Consider the following 27,174-nt stretch of genomic DNA (forward strand, 5'->3'; position numbering starts at 1 on the left):
CAATTACATTTTATTGAGCTAAACAGGAGCCTTGTGTTAGCAGCAGGAAAACATTTATAATCGCACTAAAAATTCAGACTCTTTACAGTAAAGTATCAGCTGTACAGTCACTGTTAACTTTGGAAATATACAGATGGAAAACTCCACATGATCATTGAGATATAGTCCAAAAATAAGCAAGAAGACACAGGCCTGTGATTTCACATCTTATCCAAAACATGGCATCTATGACTGTGCTACTCTCCCTCAACATTGCACGAAGCAGTGCCATCTTCCATTGGTGCTCTCAAGTGTCTGAAGCGCAAGTTGAATTGTGAATCTCCTTATTAAGGGACCAGAGAGCAATTCACTCAGCTGCTTTCATGATTCAAGTGCAAATCATAAGCTGAGCTCATAATTAACATCATTTACAGTTTTGTGCTCCAAGGATTTCCCTGGCTTTTAAATTAAAATTACTCTGTAAAAAGTCCCTTTAAAGGAATACTATTTTCTCACCCCATTTAACCTATTTTCCCATATTCAGATGATACTCAACGTCACCAATCTTGAGTAGAAATTATCGTCATCATCAATGCAGTACCCCACTTCGGAATCAACTGCAGTAATTAGCATTTCAAAAGTGACAACCAAATCAATTTTTCATGGAACTGTAATTAACAATCTTATTTTGGTGGGGGTTAACAACATAATTATTTCTTTAGGGACAACCGGAAAAAGTCATCAATAGATTTCATTCCTTTTAACAGAAACATTAAATCAATTGTCATCATATCGTAGACCATTTTGGCTTGAAATAATGATCCTGTGACCTTCAATATTATGCTAATTGACTTTCACTGAAAATCCACATTATATTTTGGTAAAAATGCTGTTGATACAATTAAGATGTTCCTCAAATACATAGTCCTCTGTTCACATACCTTCTCTGAAGGCTTGAGTATTTGGAAAATAATTCTAATGCTGACTAAAAGTCATCCATCATTGCATACATAATAAATCTTTAAAATCCATCAACCTGGCTGAAAAGCAATTTCCGTTCAGTAGAAATAGTTCCTTTACATGATTCATTTTAATAACCTGCCAACTATTAGTCCATGCTCTTCAGAACTTGAGTGCTGGCTACATATGGAATTGACAAGACCTGAGAGCATTCTCAAGGTGCTGCCTGTGTTGCTAACTGGCTGACTTATTCCAGGCATCCCTGGCCACTCTTTTCAGCTGCCCCGATATAACCAAGGGAACAACAGAAAAAATCACCACCAGGGAATCCTAAATATTGATGCCTTGAGAATTTGATTCCAATTCATTCTTCAGAATGAAAACTCTTGATACTGACATCACTGGAAAATAATTTATTTTCCCAAAATTTTTGCTTTCTGAATAAAAATTGAGAATTATTATAGACAACGTCAAGCTAAACACAAAGATAATTTCAGATTTTTTGTAACATGTAGGAAATTGGAGAATGTGATCTTTCTATTCTCGTCACATCACTGGAACTGCAAATGACATTAACTTCTGAGTACTTGTGAGCCAATTCTCGGGCTGACTGCACATGTTATACAATAAATGGGAGGAACCCAGGGTTTGTTTTGGTTTTTTAATTTTACAACAACTAATTTTACAACAAAAGAGAGCTAATAGGCTTTCTTCACAAGTGCAGTCATTGACAAGACATTTTTGCTGTTTTAAATCTTCCTGAAGACAATAAATGCTACAAGTTCACTCACTATTGCCTGAAGAGCATGTGCATCAACAGGTGTTCAACCTATAATCAATGTAATACACATTGTATATGTGAACTGCTTTTATAGCCTGTCCATATCTATCTTGACTAAACATGTCCATCCCCAAGACATTTGCATAGCACCTGCAATGAGTGCATGCACAAGGATGCTTGGACTGACCAAAACAGCAATATACTCGTCGACTTAAAATATGTCAGGAAATAAAAAAAAGTTTTCTTTAAAAAAAAAGGTATGTATTAGGAACTTTTAAAGGTGTTTCAGTGATCAGCAGCTCAAAATAAAAAAAACCCACCCAAATATATTTAGGAAAAAAAATCTGCATTGTCCAATGTAATCTCTGGCAAAAGAAGACATGGAGAAAGATCTCTTCAGTGAGAAAATGGATCAGCTCCTGATTGATGATTGACTATGGAGCAGACTCATAGCCTACTTCTGTTTCTATGCTCTGGTGGTATAAATAACTGACCAACATTTAATCCTCATTTGGTAAATCACTTCCTTGCTTTAAGGCAATCCTCATCTGGAGTGGTGAAAACATTCTGAGTTACACAAGGCAAATCAATTGCTGCAAATTAGCTTCCATAATGCTGGTACTTTGCAAGCTCCTGAATTTTTGGCTCATCCATAGTCAAGAAATCTCTGAACATTTCAAGCAAAATTTGTGTCAAATCAGGGCAACTCTCACACTACTATTGACTCTGGTACATTTGTCCTTCAAGGTGGTGAAAGTTGGAGGTTTGGTCATGTTGAAGAAACTTTAATAAGTTAATGCAACATATCCCATGGTACACTCTGCCACTGTGATGGAAAGAAAAAGTGTTCAAAATAAGTATCAGGTGAATGGTTTTATCCCTGTTAGCACTGAACTTCTGGTCTGCATTGTAGAACTCATTCAGATAAGTGATGTATTCCTTTAACATGGATGGCATGGTGGCATCATGGCTATTGGTGATGCCTTACAGCTCCAGGAACAAGGGTTCAGCTCTGACCTTCAGTGGTATCAGCACACAGTCCTCTGTATCTGTGCCAATTTCTGCAGGTGCTTCAGTTTCCACCAACATTCAAAACTGGACAGCACAGTGGTTCAGCCAACAAAACCACAGCCTCCGTGTCAGGGAGTGGCTCATTCCTAGATGGCGTCCATGTGGAGTTGGGATGTTCTCCTTCTGACCAGCTGTGTTTCTTCTGGTACTCATTTTCTCCAACATCCCAAAGACATGGGGGTCATTAGGTTAAATGGCCACTGGCACATGATGTGGTAGAATTCGGTGGGGGGGGGGTTGGAGGTGAGGTTGTTAGGAACTGATGTGGAAAACACAGAAGAAAATTAACATAATTAACATCAATAAGTGGATGACGTCAGGTGAACAGTGGCTGAAGAGTCCACTTCCATGAGGAAGGATTCATATTCTCTACAGCTATAATTATAGTAAATTGGTGACTGCAAATTGCCCCATTGTGCAGGTTATTGGAAAAAAAGAGGAAAATTGTCAATTTTATGAAAGAACAGGGTAAAGTGAAATAAAGAGACAACCAATGAGATTGCTCCTCAGGGAGCCAGCATGGACCCAATCTGCTGAACTGCATCCTCTTGGGTCAGTACAAGATCCAAGACAAGCCCATTAATTTTAAAATCTGGCAGTATGATTGATACTGTCTCACAGGTCAGGTGATCTGGGTTCATTTCTGACTTCCGTACCATCTCTGTGGAGTTTGCAGAACCTCTGCTGCAAACACCCCCTCCCCAAGCCTTTCCAGATTCCTCCCACACTCCAAAAGGTATGCAGGCTGAGCAGGCTTTGAATTAATTAACTATTGGAAGTGGTTCTTAGTGTGAGAGGAATGTTCATGCACACATGTGATAGAATGGGTTGGAGGTAAATATTGGGAAAAAGGTGGGATTGATGCAATAGCCGACAGACTCAGTGAGCCAACAGTTATCACCTCAAAGCTCCAACGACCTAAATTCAATCCTGTTCTCCATAGTAGTGTGTAGAGTTTGCATGTTCTTCTTGACCTTGTGAGTTTCCTCCAAATAGCCAAGTTTCACCCCATATCCCAAACTGCAGGTTAATTGGCCTCTATAAATTTCTCCTGAAGTGATTTCACGAGAAGGTGATAAGCAAAACATTAGATTCACATAGGATCAGTTTAATTATCATCAGACATATTTGGGCTGCATGATTCTACAATTTCCATGATTTGTCAGAAGAATCAGGAAAATATGGAGATATTCAGCAACTATTTGGCCAACAAGACAAGACTGATAACACAAGGAAGAGAGCTAGTGTTCACTCACCATTTGTAGAGAGCAGGAAGTGGGCTGCATTCTGCTGAGGCAACCACCGAATCTTGTTGATCTTTTCTTCAATCTCCAGGCTTTTTAAGTAATCGAACTCAGGTTCATGACTCTGGAAAGTGCTGTAAACATTGTACTCACCTTGGTGGTGAGGCTGACTTTTTGTCTGGAAAAAAAAGGTCAATTTAGAAGTTCAACAAAAGAACAAAGGATTTCTAGATCCAGGGTGGGGGGGGGGGTGGGGAAAGATAATCATTAATAACCATTAAGATTTAGATATTTTTATTTAAAACTTTTGAAGTCATGGCCAATAAGAATTTTAAAAGCTACAGTTACAGGCACTTCCAGCCCACAGGCCTGCACCACCCATGTGACCAATTAACCTACTAACCCTATATGTCTTTGCAACATGGGAGGAAATCAGAGCATCTGGAGGAACCCAGGAGGAACGTGCAAACTCCTTGCTGACAGAGGCAGATATTCTCCACACCTCCCACCCCGGAACAGAAATTGAGCAAGGCAAACCAGAATATTTCACAACTACGATTATTTATCTTGTCTACACAGCTGTGAGCATTATAAGCATTGTATTTTTTGGTTTGAGCAAAGGGCAAAAGAAGAAATTCAGCCAATGGTCCCACCCTGATGTATTACTCTTCTCTGTCTTGAATACATTTCTCTGCAAATACAGTAAGAACCAGAAATAATTACTTTTTTTTAAACTTTATTTATTCCTTCAAAAAACAAATGATATATGACATATACAGCAATTAAACATGAACATGAACATTTTTTATATATATATAAAAAAAAGAAAAAAAGAAAGAAAAAAATCCCCCCCCTTTCAAAAAGAAAAATAATTACTTGAATGAGACACCAGATGAGCACAAATTTTCATTTTTAGGGGAGAAATGGGTGACTGAGAGGGGGTGGGACAAGGTGAAAATTTTAACCGATTCAAACAGATACAACAATTGGTTGACAATGTTACCAACACTCCTTCTTTGGCTTGGCTTCGCGGACGAAGATTTATGGAGGGGGTAAAAGTCCACGTCAGCTGTAGGCTTGTTTGTGGCTGACAGGTCCGATGCGGGACAGGCAGACACGGTTGCAGGGAAAAATTGGTTGGTTGGGGTTGGGTGTTGGGTTTTTCCTCCTTTGCCTTTTGTCAGTGAGGTGGGCTCTGCGGTCTTCTTCAAAGGAGGATGCTGCCCGCCAAACTGTGAGGCGCCAAGATGCATGGTTTGAGGCGATATCAGCCCACTGGCGGTGGTCAATATGGCAGGCACCAAGAGATTTCTTTAGGCAGTCCTTGTACCTTTTCTTTGGTGCCCCTCTGTCACGGTGGCCAGTGGAGAGCTTGCCATATAACACGATCTTGGGAAGGCGATGGCCCTCCATTCTGGAGATGTGACCCACCCAGCGCACCCAGCGCACCAGAATCACAGTGCGGCTTTCGCGCAAACAGAGGAACTACTGACATGGTCTTTGCCCTCAGACAGCTCCAAGAAAAGTGCAGAGAACAAAACAAAGGACTCTACATCACCTTTGTTGACCTCACCAAAGCCTTCGACACCGTGAGCAGGAAAGGGCTTTGGCAAATACTAGAGCGCATCGGATGCCCCCCAAAGTTCCTCAACATGGTTATCCAACTGCACGAAAACCAACAAGGTCAGGTCAGATACAGCAATGAGCTCTCTGAACCCTTCTCCATTAACAATGGCGTGAAGCAAGGCTGTGTTCTCGCACCAACCCTCTTTTCAATCTTCTTCAGCATGATGCTGAACCAAGCCATGAAAGACCTCAACAATGAAGACGCTGTTTACATCCGGTACCGCACGGATGGCAGTCTCTTCAATCTGAGGCACCTGCAAGCTCACACCAAGACACAAGAGAAACTTGTCCGTGAACTACTCTTTGCAAACGATGCCGCTTTAGTTGCCCATTCAGAGCCAGCTCTTCAGCGCTTGACGTCCTGTTTTACGGAAACTGCCAAAATGTTTGGCCTGGAAGTCAACCTGAAGAAAACTGAGGTCCTCCATCAGCAGCTCCCCACCATGACTACCAGCCCCCCCACATCTCCATCGGGCACACAAAACTCAAAACGGTCAACCAGTTTACCTATCTCGGCTGCACCATTTCATCAGATGCAAGGATCGACAACGAGATAGACAACAGACTCGCCAAGGCAAATATCGCCTTTGGAAGACTACACAAAAGAGTCTGGAAAAACAACCAACTGAAAAACCTCACAAAGATAAGCGTATACAGAGCCGTTGTCATACCCACACTCCTGTTCGGCTCCGAATCATGGGTCCTCTACCGGCATCACCTATGGCTCCTAGAACGCTTCCACCAGCGTTGTCTCTGCTCCATCCTCAACATTCATTGGAGCGATTTCATCCCTAACGTCGAAGTACTCAAGATGGCAGAGGTCGACAGCATCGAGTTACGAACACTAATGGTAGGTTAAAGGCCCTTAATAAGAACATGATCTATAATGGAACACAAGTCAACCTTGCAAATGAAGGACAATGACACCTCCCTTCTGGACACATTGAACACCTTCTATGCAAGCATTGATGAGAAGAATAGGATGTTACCAAAGAAAGCTCCATGTGGCCCCCTCTTAACCATGGCCGAGGTGAAGAGAATCCTATCCAAGGGGAACCCACACCAGGTGGTGGGACCAGACAACATACATGGATGGGCAATGAAGGACTGTGCAGACCACTAGATGGAGGTCCTCACGGACATCTTCAACACCTCACTTCAGCAGTCCATCATTCCTGGAGGGTTCAAGAGAGCCAGCATCATCCTGGTACCCAAGAGGGCAACAATAACAGACCTCAATGACTACCGCACTGTGGTAATGACCTCCACCATTATAAAATGCTTTGAGCATCTGGTGATGAAACGCATCAAAACACAACTTCCAGAGATGCTGCAGCCATTTCAATTGGCCTATGGAACAAACCATTCCTCAAACAATGCTATAGCCTTGTCGCTTCACCCTGTTCTGGCCCCACCTGGAGAACGACGCTTTATACGACAGGCTGTTGTTTACTGACTTCAGATCAGCATTTAATACAATCATTCCCCAGAGACTGGTGGAGAAGCTGTCCTCACTGGAACTCAACATCCCCCCTCTGTAATTGGACCCTGGATTTCCTAACAGAAAGACCACAGTCTATCCGGGTCAGTAGCAGAATATCGAGCACCGTCAGACTGAGAATTAGCACATCCCAGGGCTGTGTACTCAGCCACTCCTGTTCACACTACAGACCCATGACTACTTCATCATCAAGTTTGTGGATGACACAACAGTAGTTGGTCTCCTCAGCAACAATGAGTCACACTGTAGGGAAGAGATGGAAAATCTCGTGTTATGGTGCAAGAGTAACAACCTGAGTCTCAAGACAAAGGAGATAATCATGGACATCAGGAAGACCGTCTACTCCACATCAACAACTCTGAAGTAGAGAGCACCAGGTTCCTTTGGAGTTCACTTAACTAGTGACCTATCATGGACACACCATCTCCTCACTTGTCAGGAAGGCGCAACAGCGATTGCACTTCATGAAGCGGGCAAGGCTACTGGACTGCTGTTTCATCAGGATGTACATGAACAATCAGATGACGATAAATTCAACTTGGCTTGAAAAGCAAGTAAACAAGGGAGGTTGAAATTCCTATGGCAATTTGGACTTCAAGCTGTCAATGTCCTAAACTCTGCACTGGAGAAATGATCCCTTTCACAATATCGTCACATTCTTATTTGATTAAAAAGCTAATTTATCAGTTCTTGGATTAGAATGAATTGTTAGAACAATAGAACACTGCAGCACAGAAACAGGCCTTTCTAGCCTGTGCCAAACAATTTTTCTGCCTCACCCCACTAACCTGTACCTTGTCCATCACCCTCCATATCCCTCCAATCGATGCATCTGTCCAAATTCTTCTAAAATGTTAAAATTGAGCCCACATTCACCACTTCATCTGGTAGCTCATTCCACACTCCCACCACTCTCTGTGTGAAGAAACTTTCCCCTTATGTTCCCCCATAAACTTTTCCCCTTTCATCCTTAACCATGTCCCCTGGTTTGTATTTCATCGATCCTCAGTGGAAAAATCTGATCTTTCATAATTTTAAATACCTTTATCAAATGTGTCCCCTCATTAGGGGAACAAAGTCCTAACCTGTTTCACCTTTCCCTGCAATTCAATTCCTGAAGTCCAGGCAACATCAGAGTTAATTTTCTCTGCACTCATTCTATCTTATTGATTCTTTCCTATAGTTAGGTGACCAAAACTGCACACAATATTCCAAATTTGGCCTCACCAAATACAACTTTACCATAACATCCTGACTCCTGTACTCAATACTTTACGAAGGCCAATATGCCAAAAGGTCTATTTACAAACCTATCCACCCATGACACCATTTTCAGGTAATTATGTATCTGTATTCCAAGATCCCTCTGTTCAACTGCACATCTCAGTGCCCTACCATTTATCATGTAGAATTTCCTTTTTTTTTGTTTGTCCTTCGAAAATGCAACACCTCACACTTGTCTGCATTAAATTCCATCTGCCATTTTTCAGCACATTTTTCCAGCTGGTCCAGATACCTCTAGTATTTTTGAAAAATTGCTTGTTGTCCATAACACCCCTAATCTTTGTGTAATCAGCAAATTTGCTGATCCGTTTTACCACATTATCATCCAGATCATTGATATAAATGATGAACAACAATGGACCAAGCACCAATCCCTGAGGTACACCACTAGTCACAGGCCTCCAGTCTGAGAAGCAATCCTCCACCACTACTCACTGGCTTCTCCCATACAGTCAATGTCAAATCCAGTTTACTACCTCACCATGAATACTGAGCTTCTGAACCTTGTCAAAGTCCATGTAGACAATATCCACACCTTTCATCAACTTTCCTGGTAACCTCATCAAACCAGATTGGTTAAACATGACCTACCATGCACAAATCTACGTTGACTATCCCTAACCAGTCTCTGGCTATCCAAATATTTTAAATCCAATCTCTTAGAACACTTTCCAATAATTTATCAACTACTGATGTCAGGGTCACAAGCCTATAATTTCGAGGGTTACTTTGACGCCTTTTTTTAAACAACAGAACAATGTGAGCTGCCCTCCAATCCTTAAATTTTAAATATTTCTGCCAGAACCCCTGCCATTTCTACATTAATTTCCTTCAAGATCCGAGGGAATATCTTGTCAGGCGATGAGAATTCATTCATCTTATTAGTTTTAAGACAGCAAGTATTTCCTTCTCTTTAATCTGTATCGGTTACATGATCTCTTGCTCACTTCCCTCAACTCTGTGCCAGTTTTCTGAATAATTACTGATGCAAAATCCCATTTAAAATCTCCCCCATCTCTTTTGGCTCCACACTAAGCCAATCACTATGACCTTCAAGGTGACCAATTTTGCCCCTTCTATCCTTTTGCTCTTAATATACCTGTGGAAACCCTTAGGATTTTCCTTCACATTGTCTGCCAAAGAAATCTCATATCATCTTTTATCCTTCCTGATTACTTTCTTGAGGTTCTTCTTGCTTTTTTAACCTCATTTGCTCCATGTTACCCAAACTTGCTATACACCCGTCTCTTCTTCCAAACCAGATCCCCAATATCCCTTGAAAACCAAGGTTTAACTTTGGCGTTAATCCTGACAGGAACATACAAATTCTATATTCTCAGAACTTCACCATTGAACATCTTCCACTTACCTCACACATCCTTGTGAGAAAACAACTTATCCCAATCAACACATTCCAGATACTTCTTCATTTCCTCAAAATGGGCCTTTCTTCAGTTTTGAATCTCAACCAGAGGCCCAGATGTATCCTTATCCATAATTAACTTGAAACTAATGGCATTATGATCACTGGATGCAAAATGTTTCCCTCCACATACTTCTGTCACCTGTCTTGCCTCGTTCCCTAATAGGAGATCCATTTTGCACTCTCTCCAGTTTGTACTTCTCTATTTTGATTTAGAAATCTTTCCTGAACACATTTGACAAACTCCAAGCCACCTAGCCCTTTTACAATATGGGAGACCCAGTCGATATGTGGAAAATTAAAATCTCCTATCACAACCTTACATTTCCTGCAGCTGTCTGCTACCTCTCTACAGATTTGCTGCTCCAATTCTCATTGACTACTGGGCAGTTTATAATACAATATAAGTGTAGTCATACCTTTCCTATTCCTCAACTCCACCCATGTAGCTTCAGTTGATGAGCTCTCTAAGCACTAATGTGATATTTTCCATGGCGAGTAATGCTACTCCTTCCCCTTTCATCCATCCTACCAGCTCCATTTCTATCGCATCTGAAAGAATGAAGCCCAGAATATTCAGCTGTCAGTCCTGCCCCTCTTGCAGCCAAGTTTCACTAATGAACACTATGTCATAATTCCACGTGCCAATTCACATTCCAGGCTTGCCTGTCTTTCCTACAATGCTCTTTGCATTGAAATAGATATACCTGAGAACATTTCCAACTCTGACTTCTCATGTTACACACAATTTTCACAGCATCTTTTCCCTCCTCCACTCCTCTATCTGCAAATCTAGCTTAACCCACCCCTTCCCCCCACACAGAGCAGCATTAGCAAAACTTCCCGCAAGGATGTTAATCCCCCTCTGTTTCAGATGCAGATCATCTTGTCAGAACAGATCCCACCTTCCCTGGAAGAGAGCCCAATCATCCAGAAACCTGTTGTCAATGTTAATATGGAAAAAAAACTGAAGCTCCTGTTTGCAATGCAAATTAATTTCCTTGCTTATCGTTCATCTTATTCGTTCATTGGAAAACCTATTTTGCACTGGGTCCTCGAAACAGAAAGCATCTTTATCCAAAAAGAAATATACATTACTCTTATTGTTATATGTTGCATTTTAAAACAGAAAACCTTAATTATGGAATAATGTCAATGGAGTTAAATGAGAAAACCTGCAGATGCTGGGGTCGAGTGCAATACACAAATGTGCTGGAGAAGCTTAACAGGCCATACAGCATCCAGAGGTAGCAAAGGGGAGCCAACATTTCAGGCCTAGGCCCTTCATCAGGAACATCTAATCCACATCCCTAACAAAGTGACCAAGACCAAAACGTTGGTTTCTGTTGACTTCTCATGGGATATGGCATGACCTACTGAGTTTCTTCAGCATACTCTGCAGTACATATGCCAAACTAGAGTAACTATGTTGAGAAGGGCTGCTGTGACATCAGACTGATGCTCGAGGCCAAAGAGTAAGCTTAGGTTAATACCAGGCTTCGGTGAAGGCGTGATCAGCAACAAAGCAAAAGAAAAGATTTAATCTTTCTGTAAATGCATAATTTACCCCGTCCCCAAAAAGGCCAGGAATGTCAGTGGTGTACTATGCTCATCAAATATGGGAGATCAGGAAGAAGATAGATATCATTGATGAGCATATTTATAGGAAGCATGTCTGGCTGCAGCTCCTTTGAGATCACATGGATTGGTTGGAGTCGCAAAGGGACTCACTGAAAAAAGCAGACAGGAGGCAGAGAACGTCAGAATAGTTTCAGGGAGGTGGCAATACCAAAGACTCAGACAAATATCCAGGTGACCATGAGGAGAGGCAACGTGATTGCACTGGCAACCCCTGTTTGGATATTGCTGCGGGGGGGGGAGATAATGTTTCTGCAGGAATCTGACTCAATTATTCAGTCATAAGCTCAAGGATGGCAGCTTTGCACGATTGGGTCCCCAGCCAAGCAAATGTCTCAACCTGCAGCCAGCCTTAGTCTGCTCTGCTTTACAGCAGAACCAGTAATGGTGTGTGTGGTGAAACACTGTCTTACTGTCATTGTACTGGTTAGCCTGCCCCTATACTGTAAATTTTCACCCTTTAGGATTCCTAATAATGGCAGTATCGTTCGATCCCCTGTCTCAGTACTGCCTTGGAATTGGGCCAGCAGCAAGCAAGATATGACTAAGTTTAAAGTCTATTAATCTCGACGTGATCTGCTGGGTCTAATTAATAGTGCTACAGTGCCACTGATCTGGATGCTGCTTTTTATTTTAAAAAAGAGGCAATTTTCCCCCTCTTCCCCACCCCCATCTCCAACCCCCCCCCACACCCCACCATTACCCTCATCCTCGACAGACAGTATCCAAAGAAGTGTTCTCATCCAAGATGGGAGAGCCTCTCAGAGGAAAATAACAGCAACAAGATGATCATGCCAATATGCTCTTATTTCATTATGACACAAGTCACTGTACTCAAATATGGGTTGACTTCCCTGGATAGCATGCACAACTAAGCTTTCCACTATATCTCAGAACACATGACAATAAACAATTCAATTCCACCAGAGTCAGGCAAACTATGTCAGAGTCAGAGGCGCAGGTAGGTATTTCTATAGGACCAAAACTCTCAAAAGGCATGTTGTCTCCCTGAAGCCAGGCTCAAAGACATGTCAAAGCAGGCTATTGGTATTCAGAAAAGAGAAGGTGAGCAGCCAGAACTCATGGTCCATTTTAGTACCAACAACATGGGCAGAAATAAGGATTAAATCCTGAACAAAAAATCTAAAGAACGGGTCAGCAAATTAAATCCAGGCTCCCGAGGGTTGTGTATGTCCAGCGAGATGGGACCATTAAATACACGGCCAAAGACATGGTAAAGAAGAAATTGCTTCAGATACATGGAGTTGAGAACCATCATCAAAACTGCAATGTTCTGAGAATAACAATGTCACTGCATTCTGTGTGGCACCACATGCATTAAAATCTTTAATTTAATAACTTAAAAACAGCCAATCTAATTAAACCCCCCCCCCCCCCTAAGTTTACAGATGAAGCCTTTGACAGGGGCAAATCTTATTAAGCAGGGATAAGGAGACACTTTAAAAGAGTCGCCCCGACAGTGAGCGGCATCAACCAGTTCTTCATCCTGGGCGAAACCATTGCTGTTTTACACAAATTTATTCAAACAGCTGCACGTACCATCACTGGTTCTGCTGTAAAGCAGAGCAGACTAAAGCTGACTGCAGGTTGAGACATTTGCTCTCTTTCAGGGAAAAGGTGGTGAGACTCGAACAAGAGGGACTGGTAGCACCAGAATGTTTGGACTAGTACCCCAGCAGAAATACTTGCTAGTGCTACTTATAGTAAGGGGGAGGGGGTGGGAAGAGGGAATAAGATTAACATTAGCCAAAATAATCAAGGGACGCCAGAGGCACAAGGTGGTAATGTCACAATTTTTTAAAAAATCACAAAAGTCTTGCACTTTATTAACACTCACCTCTTGCTCTCTTTGAAATATAACAACACGCCCTCCCTTGTCTCCTGTAGCCAGCAATTCTCCAGTTTGGTTGAATTCTACAGTAGAAATTATATCAGCTGAAAAACATGAAAACAAAAGTTTAAACCTTAAATAAATTGAGAAACCAAGGTATATTTACTCATCTTATATGGAATGAATTGATAAACAGTAAACCCCTGGTATCCAGAATTCAAGCAATCGGCAGCCTCAAGCAAATGGCAAAAAAAAACAAGGAAAATAAATTAAAAAAAAATAATAGGTAAAACAAGACAAGCTTAAGAATGCAAAAGTAAATGTTCTCTGAAGTCACACATCAACCTTTGGTGAAGGTGAGAGCAAATATTGAGCCTTGGTCATGCTTTGCTCAAAGCAGCTGCTTGAATAAATTTGTGTAAAACAGCAATGGTTTCGCCCAGGATGAAGAGCTGGTTGGGGCGACTCTTTTAAAGAGTCTCCTTACCCCTGCTTAATAAGAGTTGCCCCTGTCTGAGGCTTTATCTGTAAACTTAGGGGAGGGGGGTGTTTAATTAGATTAGCTGTTTTTGTTATTAAAGATTTTAATGCATGTGGTGCCATACAGAATGCAGTGAAATTATTATTCTCAGAACATTGCAGTTTTGATGATGGTTCTCAACTGCATTTCTTATTAGGGTTACACAAATAATCACCCCTTCATTGTCGTGGATAAATATTTAATGAAATTTGTTCGAAAAGATTAAAGGTAGCACACTGGTGGATTTATCCAAATAAGTCAATGGTGACATCATGGCCTTTTAAATCCTGATACAAACTTGGAACTGTAAATGAACAAGATGGTGCAGCCAGAATCATTGATACGTTGATCAGACGCAAAGAGGAGTGATAGTTCAACAATGGTAAAGGCACAGAAACAGTACTCTACAGACATACACATTCCTCGACTTATTTAGATTTAAAAAGTAGTTTGACTGTTGTAATAGCAAAAACTAATGAATAACATCAGTGAACCAGATAGCTGAAGACAACAATCTGAGTCTTGTGGTCATCATTAACTTTTTTTTAAATCAATTCAAGATTATAATGGAAGTTAAATTTGATCTCTGATCCTGGGGATTTATTCCAGGCCACATAACTACTGGTCCAGTAATTCAACCACTTGTAGTATCACTATTTGTATTGATTACTAAAATATTAATCAGACAATTAGATATATCTACATGAGAAAATATGGGGTGGGGACATCAATTTACTAAATTGTGCATCAGCCATGACTAAGATATTGGCACTTCCATTTTGCAGAATTAAACAGCCAAAATTACATCATTATAAAGCTATAAAGGACTTGATACCTTTCGTAAAGATGAAGCCGGGGTCATATTTGGAACATGTATTAATGATTCACATCTGTGAGGATAATTTGGTATTGTTTGTTGATAAAATTAAAAATAAAATACTCAAAAAAAGAAACATAACTATAAAAGTGTTTAGCAGTTTATAACCTTTGTAAACTGCAAAATGATAAAGCTGGATTTTTACAAATTTAGTACAGTATTTATGGCAATTGGAAGATGCCAGATAAGTGAATTTTCCTCTTGCTTGAGATTGCATGTTGCACGATGACGAACTCGTCAATTTTAAGCTTTCATATTTACCTATTTATTTTCCGGTAATTTTTTTAGCTGATTGCTTGAATTCCGGATAATGGAATACTGCATTGATGACATCGTGTTACACAGGTAGATTGGTAGCACAGTGAAGCAGCTTGCAGACCCATTGCCTCACAGTTCCTGAAAACAGTCTGATCCTGACCTGCAGTGAACTGTGTGGAGGTTGCATGTTCTCCCAGTGACAGCATCAGTTTCCTCCAAGTGCTCTGGTCTCCACCCACATCCTAAAATGTGTCATTTGGGAGGTACACTGGCCACTGTGAAGTGTCCCCACTGTGCAGGTGAGTGGTAGAATCTGGGATGATCTTGTACAAAAGAGGAAAACAAGAAAGAAAAGGAAATCAAGTGAAGGGTTGAGTGTCTGTGGATTTGGTGGACGGAAGGGCTCAATTCGGCGCAGTATCTATCCATGACCACAATGAAGGGAGAAGAATGAATATTCAGCTCATAATGGCCAGCTCAAGACCAACAGAACCTTGTGATACACAAGCTGAGAGTTGACTCGATGATGCAGATGAATAAAGTAGCAAGACAAGAAATGAAGGGACTAAATGGATGGAGAGGGAGGAGGTGAAATAATCAGTGAAGTGACAGTTTTGCTTTAATATGCGCTTAACCAATGTCCACCCTTTCATTAGTTGCCTACCAGTTGACCAGCAATCTAACCATAGAACCTTGGAATAGAGCTGGCAACAGCAGGGTGGAACATGTGGAAAATTTCCTGTCAATGTACAGCTACAAAAGTTATTTCATTTTCTTTACTAATTATTGTAGTACATTAAGTAAAATTAATGATATTTTCAATGGGTTCTTATTTAACCACACTCGCCTTTGAACAAACAATAATTAAAAAATGATGCTTCATTTTACAGTGCATGAAAATAATTTGAAATTCCATTAGTAATCAATTAGAAGGCAATCTAATAAAGTCTGGCTATTAGCTTGTTTCATCAGTTCCCATACTGCCCACCCCCAACTCACATTTTGTGTGGTGCAATAGGCATCCTACACATTCCCCTCCATAAAAATAATACCTTTAAGTTGACAAATTAATTTGAACTCGTATGTGTTTTATCATTAAAGAGTCACAGGCTTGACAAGACAGGAGTGATAAGGTGGAATTATTAGACACAGTTATGATTCACACAACTATGCAATACTATTAAGAAATAATGTTCATTTGTTTGACAACTCAACTTTAATTATCATTACCAATCAACATCCATGGAGATATGAGATTCAAAAATAAAACTAAGATGCAATTTCATTCTGAAGTACACAACCAGCACACTTTACAAGACAATTAAAAGCAGCTTCTAAAAGCAAATCAATTTAGAAACCATGCCGTTCTCATTAGTTCAAGAAAACTCAGCACTGGGACCTCGATGCTAATTCTTTGCCTTTCTGGCAGGCAAAAGTTGACATATACAGAACGTTTTTGATTATATGACAACAAAGGAACATTGAACAAACATTTTCTTTCACAATGCAGGGAGTGCTACCCTGAATCAAGTTATTTGTTGCATGGACCAATGTTCAACAAGCAGCTCTGTTTCTCAAATCAAAAGGAAATCATATGCTCAGGCCCAAAACGTTGGTTACCCTTTACTTTCCATGGATGATGCACAACCTGCTGAACTTCTCAAGCATGTTGTGTATTGCACTTGACACCCACATTTGCAGGTTTTCCTGTTTAAATGATCCTTAATATCTGGTCAATTTAAATTTTGCACTGGGGGAAGGATCTCTTGGCTTGAACAACAGGACATAACTTATTTCATAGCCACCTCCTGTGGTTCAAGCCAAAATTTCTCCTTCAATCACCATTGTAATTTTCATTATATATCTGCAGTACACCATTAATGCAGAAAGGTTTTCCAAGGCTTATCCTCAAGATTATGGTTGGAATGATGTTCTAGAGATTAAAGACACATGTAGATGAGATGGTGAAGAAGATTAAAAAGAGGGTTGGTGCGAGAACACAACCTTGCTTCACGCCATTGTTAATGGAGAAGGGTTCAGAGAGCTCATTGCTGTATCTGAGCCGACCTTGTTGGTTTTCGTGCAGTTGGATAACCATGTTGAGGAACTTTGGGGGGCATCTGAGGCGCTCTAGTATTTGCCAAAGCCCTTTCCTACTCACGGTTTCGAAGGCTTTGGTGAGGTCAACAAAGGTGTTTTGTTCTCTGCACTTTCCTTGGAGCTGTCTGAGGGCAAAGACCATGTCAGTAGTTCCTCTGTTTGCGTGAAAGCCGCACTGTGATTCTGGGAGAACATTTTGGGCGACAACTAGGTATTATTCTATTTAGGAGAATCCTAGCAAAGATTTTGCCTGCAATGGAGAGCAGCGTGATTCCCCTGTAGTTTGGGCAGTCTGATTTCTCGCCTTTGTTTTTGTACAAGGTGATGATGATGGCATCACGAAGGTCCTGAGGCAGCTTTCCTTGGTCCCAGCAGAGCTTGAAAAACTCATGCAATTTGGCATGCAGAGTTTTGCCGCCAGCCTCCCAGACCTCTGGGGGGATTCCATCCATACCTGCTGCTTTGCCACTTTTCAGTTGTTCAATTGCCTTATATGTCTCTTCCCGGGTGAGGACCTCATCCAGCTCTAGCCTTAAGGGCTGTTGAGGGAGCTGGAGCAGGGCGGATTCTTGGACTGAGCGGTTGGCACTGAAAAGAGATTGGAAGTGTTCTGACCATTGGTTGAGGATGGAGATCTTGTCACTGAGGAAGACTTTGCAGTCTGAGCTGCGCAGCGGGCTTTGGACTTGGGGTGAGGGGCCGTACACAGCCTTTAGAGCCTCGTAAAAACCCCTGAAGTCGCCAATGTCCGCTCTGAGCTGGGTTCGTTTGGCAAGGCTAGTCCACAACTCATTTTGGATCTCCCGGAGTTTGCGCTGAAGATGGCTGCATGCGCGACGGAAGGCTAGTTTCTTCTCTGGCCGGGACGACTTTGCGAGGTGAGCCTGGTGGGCAGCTCGCTTCTTTGCCAGCAGCTCCTGGATTTCCTGGTTGTTTTTGTCGAACCAGACCTTGTTTTTCCTGGAGGAGAAGCCCAGTACCTCTTCAGTGGATTGCAGTATGGCAGTCTTCAGCTGATCCCAGAGGGTTTCAGGGGACTAGTCCGTGAGGCGGATTTCATCCTTGAGCTTTGCTCTGAGGTTTGCCTGGAAGTTTCCTCTCACTTCGTCTGACTGCAGGTTTCCAACATTGAAACAAGCCATGAAAGACCTCAACAGTGAAGACACTGTTTACATCTGGTACCGCATGGATGGCAGTCTCTTCAGTCTGAGGCGCCTACAAGCTCACACCAAGACATAAGAGCAACTTGTCCGTGAACTACTCTTTGCAGACGATACCGCTTTAGTTGCCCATTCAGAGCCAGCTCTTCAGCGCTTGACGTCCTGTTTTGCGGAAACTGCCAAAATGTTTGGCCTGGAAGTCAGCCTGAAGAAAACTGAGGTCCTCCATCAGCCAGCTCCCCACCATGACCACCAGCCCCCCCACATCTCCATTGGGCACACAAAACTCAAAACGGTCAACCAGTTTTCCTATCTCGGCTGCACCATTTCATCAGATGCAAGGATCGACAACGAGATAGACAACAGACTCACCAAGGCAAATATTGCCTTTGGAAGACAAAACAAAAGAGTCTGGAAAAACAACCAACTGAAAAACCTCACAAAGATCAGCGTGTGCAGAGCCATTGTCATACCCATGCTCCTGTTCGGCTCCGAATCATGGGTCCTCTACCGGCATCACCTACGGCTCCTAGAACGCTTCCACCAGCGTTGTCTCCGCTCCATACTCAACATTCATTGGAGCGACTTCATCTCCAACATCGAAGTACTCGAGATGGCAGAGGCCAACAGCATCGAATCCACGCTGCTGAAGATCCAACTGCGCTGGGTAGGTCATGTCTCCAGAATGGAGGACCATTGCCTTCCCAAGATCGTGTTATATGGCGAGCTCTCCACTGGCCACCGAGACACAGGTGCACCAAAGAAGAGGTACAAGGACTGCCTAAAGAAATCTCTTGGTGCCTGCCACATTGACCACTGCCAGTGGGCTGATATCGCCTCAAACCGTGCATCTTGGCGCCTCACAGTTCGACGGGCAGCAACCTCCTTTGAAGAAGACCGCAGAGCCCACCTCACTGACAAAAGACAAAGGAGGAAAAACCCAACACCCAACCCCAACCCACCAATTTTCCCTTGCAACCGCTGCAACCGTGTCTGCCTGTCCCGCATCGGTTTTGTCAGCCACAAAGGAGCCTGCAGCTGACGTGGACATTACCCCTCCATTAATCTTCATCCGCGAAGCCAAGCCAAAGAAGAAGCCAAAGAAAGATGAGATGGTAGGAAAAGGACCAAATTTGAGAAGGAATTACAAATTGTTATTTAAATACTAAGACAATATACATGGAGCTAGAGATAAATATTTTCAGCTGCCATTATTTTGTGTTGAAGAATCCATGTGTGTTGTGCACCAATTAGTGATAGAATTATTGAAAACAAACTAAAAGGAGAGTATGATTTTACAAGATATGAAAATTAATTCTCCTTCTCACCCAGTAACTGGTCTCGCATTTACTTTGTTCATTGCTGCATGTGTTCATTTTAATGCTGAACAATCTCATTAATCACTGGTGGAACTTGATAAATACAAGCCCTCAAAGCACTCACAGCACAAATTCAACAACAAATAGGTTGTTTAGACAAATAGAGCAAGAAAAAGTGGCACAAGGAATAATTTCTGCAAATACCTGCTCTCAGTTTCACCAATAAACTTAGTAGGTCTGCTTCCTTTACAAGTTGAGGCAATGAAGAGCCGTTCTGAACAGACCATTTGAACAGCCACAAAGACACTTAAACACCAATATTGAGGCTTAAATGCTTGGCACACACCAACACTTCTGCAAATAACTTCCATCTGACAAAAAAAGGATTTAATTAAAAAAAATAAATAGCAAAATTTAAAAAATGTAACTTAATATCAAACAAAAATTTCCTATCAGGAACACAATGACCGAAAGACAGCCTTGCTTGTACACACTTATTTTTAATAATGCAAATTTTATCATTTAAATCACCTAAAACTTATTGGCCAATATGAAAATGGCATGTATTAAATCCAGACACTGGCAATGCTGCATTATCAAAAGCTAATTTTAGAAACAAATTCTCAGTCTGAACATGTGTAGTGAGCACAGATGAACATATCAAACATCAGAAAGAAGATGTGAACTTTGTGTTAATGAGGGAATTCAGTAAACAGTAAACAATGCTGTTATGAGCCTAGAGGACACCAAAACCCAGCAGCAACAGATATTCACCAAGACAAATGGTTACTGAAACAAAAGTTGCTTTTAATTATCTTTAAACATCAAAACAGAATCACACTTTAACTTATCACTATTAACTTAAATAACCTAACTTAACCCCCTTCTAGTTCTAAGCGCACGTGTATATATATAATGTGTATGCAAGTTCAGAAAAGTTCTTTGATTCACAGACCAATCTCACTTCTCATTCCTCCAAGTTCACTGGTTGCAGGCAATACTGTGCACAGAATTTAACATTTATAAAGTTCACCAGGCTTTGGTGCTTGAAAGGTAAATGGTTACCGCTTAGGAAGGTTCTTGTCAGTTTAGAGAGAGAGATTTGTTGTTCCAGGTCCTCCACAACTGATTCCATTTTGAAGAGGAGTCACGTGATGGAGTAGTGGCTGGTAGGATAAAACCAGCCCTCTCCAGAAAAGAAGAAAAAAAGTTAAGAAAAGATAAAGTTTAATAAATACAAAATATAAGAAATAAAAGATAAAGTTATAGAGAAAAGAAAGAAAATGGCACCTAAGAAGGAAAAAGTAAAAACAATTGGGAAAAAAAAGAAAAGATGCCGGTAAAGAAAGGAGAAGGCCTTACCTGCACAAATAAAAAGGGAGCCTTGGTGGAGAAGAGCGCCCGATCTCCGAGGTTGGTGACAGCCCCGTGGAGTTGTGACCCCCTGACCGCTGGACTGCAAAAATGGCTCTCTGAGACAAACAAAATGGCGCACTGCGCATGCACGAGGAGTCGTGCGTGTGCAATGCGCAATCTAAGGAGAAAGAAAACACTGATGGGAGGGGGACTCAGCCGAGGAGCGGGCAACCAAGGAGCAACCAGCTGAGGGATGCCCTACACCAGGGCACTCAGCTGGAGGAGGAGGAAAGCGGCAGGAGAGGGAGTGAAGTACCATGTGAGAAATAAAGTCGATGGGGTGAAAGGAAAGAAGAGCAGCAGCAGGAGGCTCAACAGATGAGCAGCTCAGAAGAAGAGGACCAACAGCAAGAGGCCAAGCAAGAAGAAGTCTGACAAAGTGAGATAAGCAACTCATCAGAAAAATCAGAAGAGACACAGATACAAAGAAAAGAAGAAGACCAAGATCTTCACAGAGAGATAGAAGGTAAAACATTTGGAGAGAATATATATAAAGTTTTTATTGAAGAACAAATGAGAGCATTAAAAAATGGATGTCATTAGAATTTAATGGAATTAAAAGAAAAATGAAAAGAACAGAAAATAAAATGCAAAGATTAGAGCTAGTCATGACAGAAATAGGGAAAAGAGTAGAAAATGTGGAAGAACGAGAAATGTCTGTAGAAGTGGAAGAAAACAACTTGAGGAAAATTGGAAGAAAGTGATAAAAAAATTGAAGAGACACAAGAATTGTTAGCTCAGAACATTATATATAGTAGGCGAAACAACATAAAAATAGTGGGCCCAAAGGAAGACGAAGGAGACACGAACATAAAGGAATTTATAAAGGAATAGATCCTGATGGTACTGGGATTGACAGAAATGCAGGAAGGAATGGAAATAGAAAGGGCACACAGAACACTAGCTCCGAAACCACAGAGACATCAAAAACCAAGATCCGGGGGCGTGGCAAGATGGCGTAGGGAACAGACGTGCCTTCCAGACCTCTCCTGACTCTGATTTATTGTTTTGTCTTTAAGTGCCCATTAAAGTTCTTTTAAAAGTTTATAAATAATAAGAGGTGTTGGATTAGTGCCTAATGGTTTATATGCAAAAAAAAAAGGTAAAAGAAAATATCAACAGACTGTCAAAAAACTACATTTTCCGAAATTGTCTGAGCCTACTTGTTTACAAGAAGCCAGGTCTCAACGTAGAATGGATCCAGAGGAGGACGTGCAGAGTTCGGCATTGAAGTTTCGTTTTAAGCCGGTGAGGCTCTCTGAAGGTCACACTCAACAGTTTTCAGAACAAGGGGCTGGACGGGTGCCAGTTATTGCTGAGGCTTTGACAGTTGAATCAGCTGGGGCGCCACCAGCTGGAGAGTTAAAGAGTTGTCATTCGACTGCTACAGTGGAGGCGCTGCAAAATCCATCTTCAATTACAACGGTTTTTCCAGACATCGATTCAGTGAAGATGATTAAAGAGATTTGGCTTAAAGATAACCCTGATCTTCAGTCTCCTGGCATTGCTGAGGGGACTTTGAGATGGATTTTTATACGAAGTCAAACTGCTAGAAAAGATACTAAATTAAGGGAAGGGACAGAAGATCCCGTGGTCTCTAAGGAACAGCAAGACCCCATTATGCCTGAATCTACTTCTGTTGAAATGTCTGTTAAGGATCTTGAAGATAAGATATATTCTGTATCGAGTCACTTAGCTAATTTTGTGAACCTGTTTATTTCCAAGATTAATGCGATGGCGGAAGTCATTAATGGAGCTTTTAAGCTTGAAACCATTGAAAGATTTGAAATGTGTGATCAAGGTTTAGTTGATGCACAGGATCAACTACAAGATGAAAATAGAATAATTGAAACATTGCAGATCCAAAATAAAAATTTAGCAAAAAAGGTTAATTATTTGGAGAATCAATCAATCAATCAACAACTTGAAAATTGTGCGTTTGCCAGAAGGCATAGAAGGACCAGATCCAAGAAAATTTTTTACTGAATGGATTCCACGAGTGTTAGGACAGGATAAATTCCCTGAAGGTTTAATACTGGAAAGTGCTTATAGAGTTTTAAGAAGAAAATCTTTTTCAGGACAGAATCCAAGATCTGTTTTGATCCGTTGTTTAAACTATTGTGACAGAGAGACAATTTTACGTACGGCTATTAGAAATGCCCAGCAAAATAGATCTCCTTTGATGGTTCAGAATAATCCTGTTTTCTTCTATCAAGATTTGAGTCAAGAAATTATGTTTCAATGACGCGAATTTAATTCTGTGAAAGAACGGTTGTGGAAAAAAAGACATAAGGGAACATTCAGGTATTCTGCAGTACTGAAGATTTTTTAGGATGGAAATTAGCCAAAGTTCTTTGACAATCCTAAAGAGGTTATGGACTTTGCTCAGTCTCTACCAATCATGCAGTTTCAGGAACGATGTAGTCCTTCAAGGTCTCCAAAGAGAGTAGAGATGTAAGGTGGGATCCAGTTTTTTAAAAGAAATGGAAGCAATGGTGACCGAAGTGGTAACGTTGATTTAAAAAAATAAATCTTTTATCTTTTTTTTTGAGAAGAGTTTAAATAGTTTAAATAATGATGATAGTTTAATGAAATGGGAGTTGGGAGAGGGAACTGGGTGGGCACTAGTTTCCAGAAGTCATCAGCTACCTGTGAGTTATCTCACACCCAATATTTTGGGGGAGATACCGCTTTGGGTGGTTTAAACAGGAGGAGGTCGTTGTGACCTCCGACCTGTTTTTTTTTCTTTTTAATTTTTGGGTTAAGAAGTGAAGGTTTTTTTATTATTTTTTTTAAATAAATAATTTTTTTTTTAAACTCTTTTTGTTTTCTGATTGTAATTGAGAGGGAATTAGGAATTTTTTTTCTCTCTTTTTTTTCTCTTTTTTGGGGGTTTTTTTTCTCTTTTTTCTTTCTTTTTTAAGAGGATGATGTCACAGAAGATAATAAGTCAAAAATTGAGGATGTTGAATTAGATGAAGAGGAAGATGAGGGGAAAGGTGATAAGAAGAAAAAGAAGAAAATTAAGTACAAATACATTGAGGGAGAAGAATTTAATAAAATTAAGTTAATTTCGATAGAGAATTTTGAAGATGTTATAAATGAAGAATATGGAGAATTTTATAAGAGTTTGAACTTTTTTCTTTTTTTTTCTTTTTTTATATAAGGGGAGGGGAAGGGAATAAAAAGTTTATCTGATTGTTTTTCTAAGGGATGTTTTTGTTCTCTCAATGAATTATAAAGGAAACTTGGTATTAATGGAAATTCTGTATTTATGTATTATTAATTATGATTTTTTTGAATAACAGATATGTGGTTGATATATGATTTTAATATTTGAACTTAGTTTTAAAGTGGATTTCATTTGTTAAATACATGTATTATGTTTGATTTAAATATATGTTTAAGGGTATTATTTTAGTATTGATTTTTTTTGTTGTTAGTAATTTTTTTTGTTGTTAAGTTTTATCCTTTTTTTGTAAGTGGGGTTTTTAAAATTTTATTTACAATATTGTTAATTAATTCTTCACTCTTTATTTTGGGGGGAGGGTTGGACTAATTTTAAATTAGATGATTAATCTTTTGTTATAATTATTGTGGGGGTTAATATGTGTAGTTTAATGATGTAGTATTGTAATTTTTATTATCTTATTTTTTGTTATTTCTTTAAATGTAATTTTTATTTTATTCATGTCATAAAATTTTAAATAAAGTTTTAAAAAAAACCAAGATCCATTTTAGTAAAATTTTTTAAGATATACGACAAGAGAAAATATACTGGAGCGGGCAAGGAATAAAATTAGAGAAGACAATAAACCATTGGAATACAAGGGTCAAAAAATATTTTTTTTACCCAGACATAAGTTTTGAACTCTTCAAAAAAAAGGAAGGAGTTTAATAAAGCAAAATCGATCCAAAGGAAAAAGGTTATAAATTCATGTTAAGACATCCAGCTGTGCTTAAAATATTTATCCCGGGGAGCAAAACAGACTGTTCTCGAATCCAGAGCAAGCACAAGAATTTGCAGAATGCTTGCAGGACAGAAGGAGAGATGAAGAGATGTAACAAGAATGAAGAACGGAGATAATATATATATATATATATAAAAAGAAGTAAAAACAATGTATATGTAAAGAACTAAAGAAGGGAAAGAGAAAGGAAGTAAGGGGGGAAAAGGGAGAACTTTGTTATATGTGTAAAAAAATGTTTTCTGGGGGAGTTGAGGGGAAGAGAAATCAGTTGACGCTTGCGAGCAGGTGCATAATCCAAATGGAAAGGGGAGTTGTGGTTGCTCGGCAAGGGATAAGGGGCAACTCGGGGGTGGGGGTGATATTTGGGGTTAAGGGAATATTGGATGTGGGAGTTGTTGGAGTATTTTATGTTTTAAATGTGTTGTCATACATCGAGTTTATAAAGGGAAAACTGAGAGATGAAAATGGGGAAAAGGGTAGTGAGGAAGCGGAAATGAGGTGTAAATAGGATACGAGATGGCCACGTTGAACTATATGACTATGAAAAGTAATGGAATACATAACCAAATTAAACGGAAGAGGCTATTAAATTTACTGAAAAAAGAAAAAATAGACATATTATTTGTGCAGGAAACGCATCTAACTGAAGTGGAACATAAATTAAAGAGAGACTAGGTAGGGCATGTAGCGGCAGCATCATATAATTCAAAAGCTAGAGGTGTAGCTATATTAATTAATAAAAATGTACCAATCAAAATAGAGGAGAAAATAATAGATCCAGCAGGGAGGTATGTAATGATAAAGTGTCAGATATATTCAGAATTTTGGAATTTGCTCAATATATATGCACATTGAGGAGGATCAAAAGTTTATGCAAGATATTTTTTTAAAGATTGTAGATACACAAGGACATATATTGATAGGAGGGTATTTTAATCTTAATTTGGACCCAATGTTGGATAAAACTGTACAAAAGACTAGCAGAAAGAATAAAGTGACCAAATTTATGGTTAAATCAATGCAGAAAATGAAACTATAGATTTATGGAAGAGGCAGCACCCAAGAGAGAAGGAATACTCATATTATTGAAGTAGGCATAAAACATACTCAAGGATTGATATGTTTTTGTTGTCGGCCCATATTCAAGGGAGAGTTAGGAAAACTGAATATAAAGTGAGATTACTATCTGATCATTCACCCCTGTTATTTGCAATAGAAATGAAGGAAATCCCACCAAGAACTTATAGATGGAAGTTAAACTCCATGCTACTTAAAAGGAAGGAATCTAGAGAGTTTATTGAACGCCAAATTAAAACATACTTTGAAATAAATACGGAATCAGTGAAAGAAAAAGTTATATTCTGGGGCGCAATGAAAGCCTTCATTAGAGGGCAGATAATAAGTTATGTAACTAAGATGAAAAAAGACTACAATTGGGAAATAGAGCAGTTGGAAAGGGAGATAATAAGTACAGAAAAGAAACTAGTAAAAAGGGATGATATAATGAAAAGGAGAGAATTGGCGGACAAAAAAATAAAATATGAAACATTACAAATGATTAAGGTGGAGAACAATGAAAATAAAGCAAAAGTATTAGGAACTGGGAAAAAAAAAACACAAAATATTAGCCTGGCACCTCAAATCAGAACAAGCAAAAAGAACTATATTGGCATCAAGGAAAAAGGACAAACAGATTACATATAATCCAATAGAGATTAATGAGAACTTTAAGGAATTTTATGAATAATTATACCAAAAAGTGAGAACGAGGGGAAAGATGATAAAGTAGAAGAGTTTTTAGCTAAAATCGAACTGCCGAAATTGCAAGAAGCGGAACAAAACAAACTGATAAAACCATTTGAAATAGAGGAAGTACAGGATATATTATAAAAGCTGCTGAACAGTAAAACGTCTGGAGAGGATGGAATCCCAATAGAATTCTATAAAACATTTAAAAAGTTATTAATTCCTCCAGAAGTAATGAATCAGATAGAAGAAACACAAAACTTGCCAGATTCATGCAAGACAGCAATAATTACAGTAATACCAAAAATGGGGAAGGATCCACTAACACCAGCATCATACAGACCAATATCTCTATTTAATTCAGATTATAAGATAATAGTGAAATTATTAGCAAACAGATTGGCCGATTGTGTACCAAAAATAGTAAAACAAGATCAAACTGGATTTA

The 27,174-nt window shown here is 39.8% G+C and overlaps 1 protein-coding gene across 6 annotated transcripts in view; it reads right to left on the reverse strand.

Moving 5' to 3' along the window:
• The window catches only part of LOC138757891 (serine/threonine-protein phosphatase 2A 55 kDa regulatory subunit B gamma isoform), a 351,812-nt gene that overhangs the window by 108,818 nt on the left and 215,820 nt on the right, over positions 1-27,174 (reverse strand). For all 6 annotated transcript variants that reach the window (XM_069925969.1, XM_069925967.1, XM_069925968.1 and 3 more), the window contains 2 exons: positions 13,366-13,463; positions 4,048-4,213 (listed from right to left, as the gene is read on the reverse strand). In XM_069925969.1, the coding sequence (XP_069782070.1) occupies positions 4,048-4,213; positions 13,366-13,463 (264 nt within the window). The remainder of the gene's footprint in view (positions 1-4,047; positions 4,214-13,365; positions 13,464-27,174) is intronic.

This window comes from Narcine bancroftii, chromosome 3, assembly GCF_036971445.1.
Source record: "Narcine bancroftii isolate sNarBan1 chromosome 3, sNarBan1.hap1, whole genome shotgun sequence".
NCBI lineage: Eukaryota > Metazoa > Chordata > Chondrichthyes > Torpediniformes > Narcinidae > Narcine > Narcine bancroftii.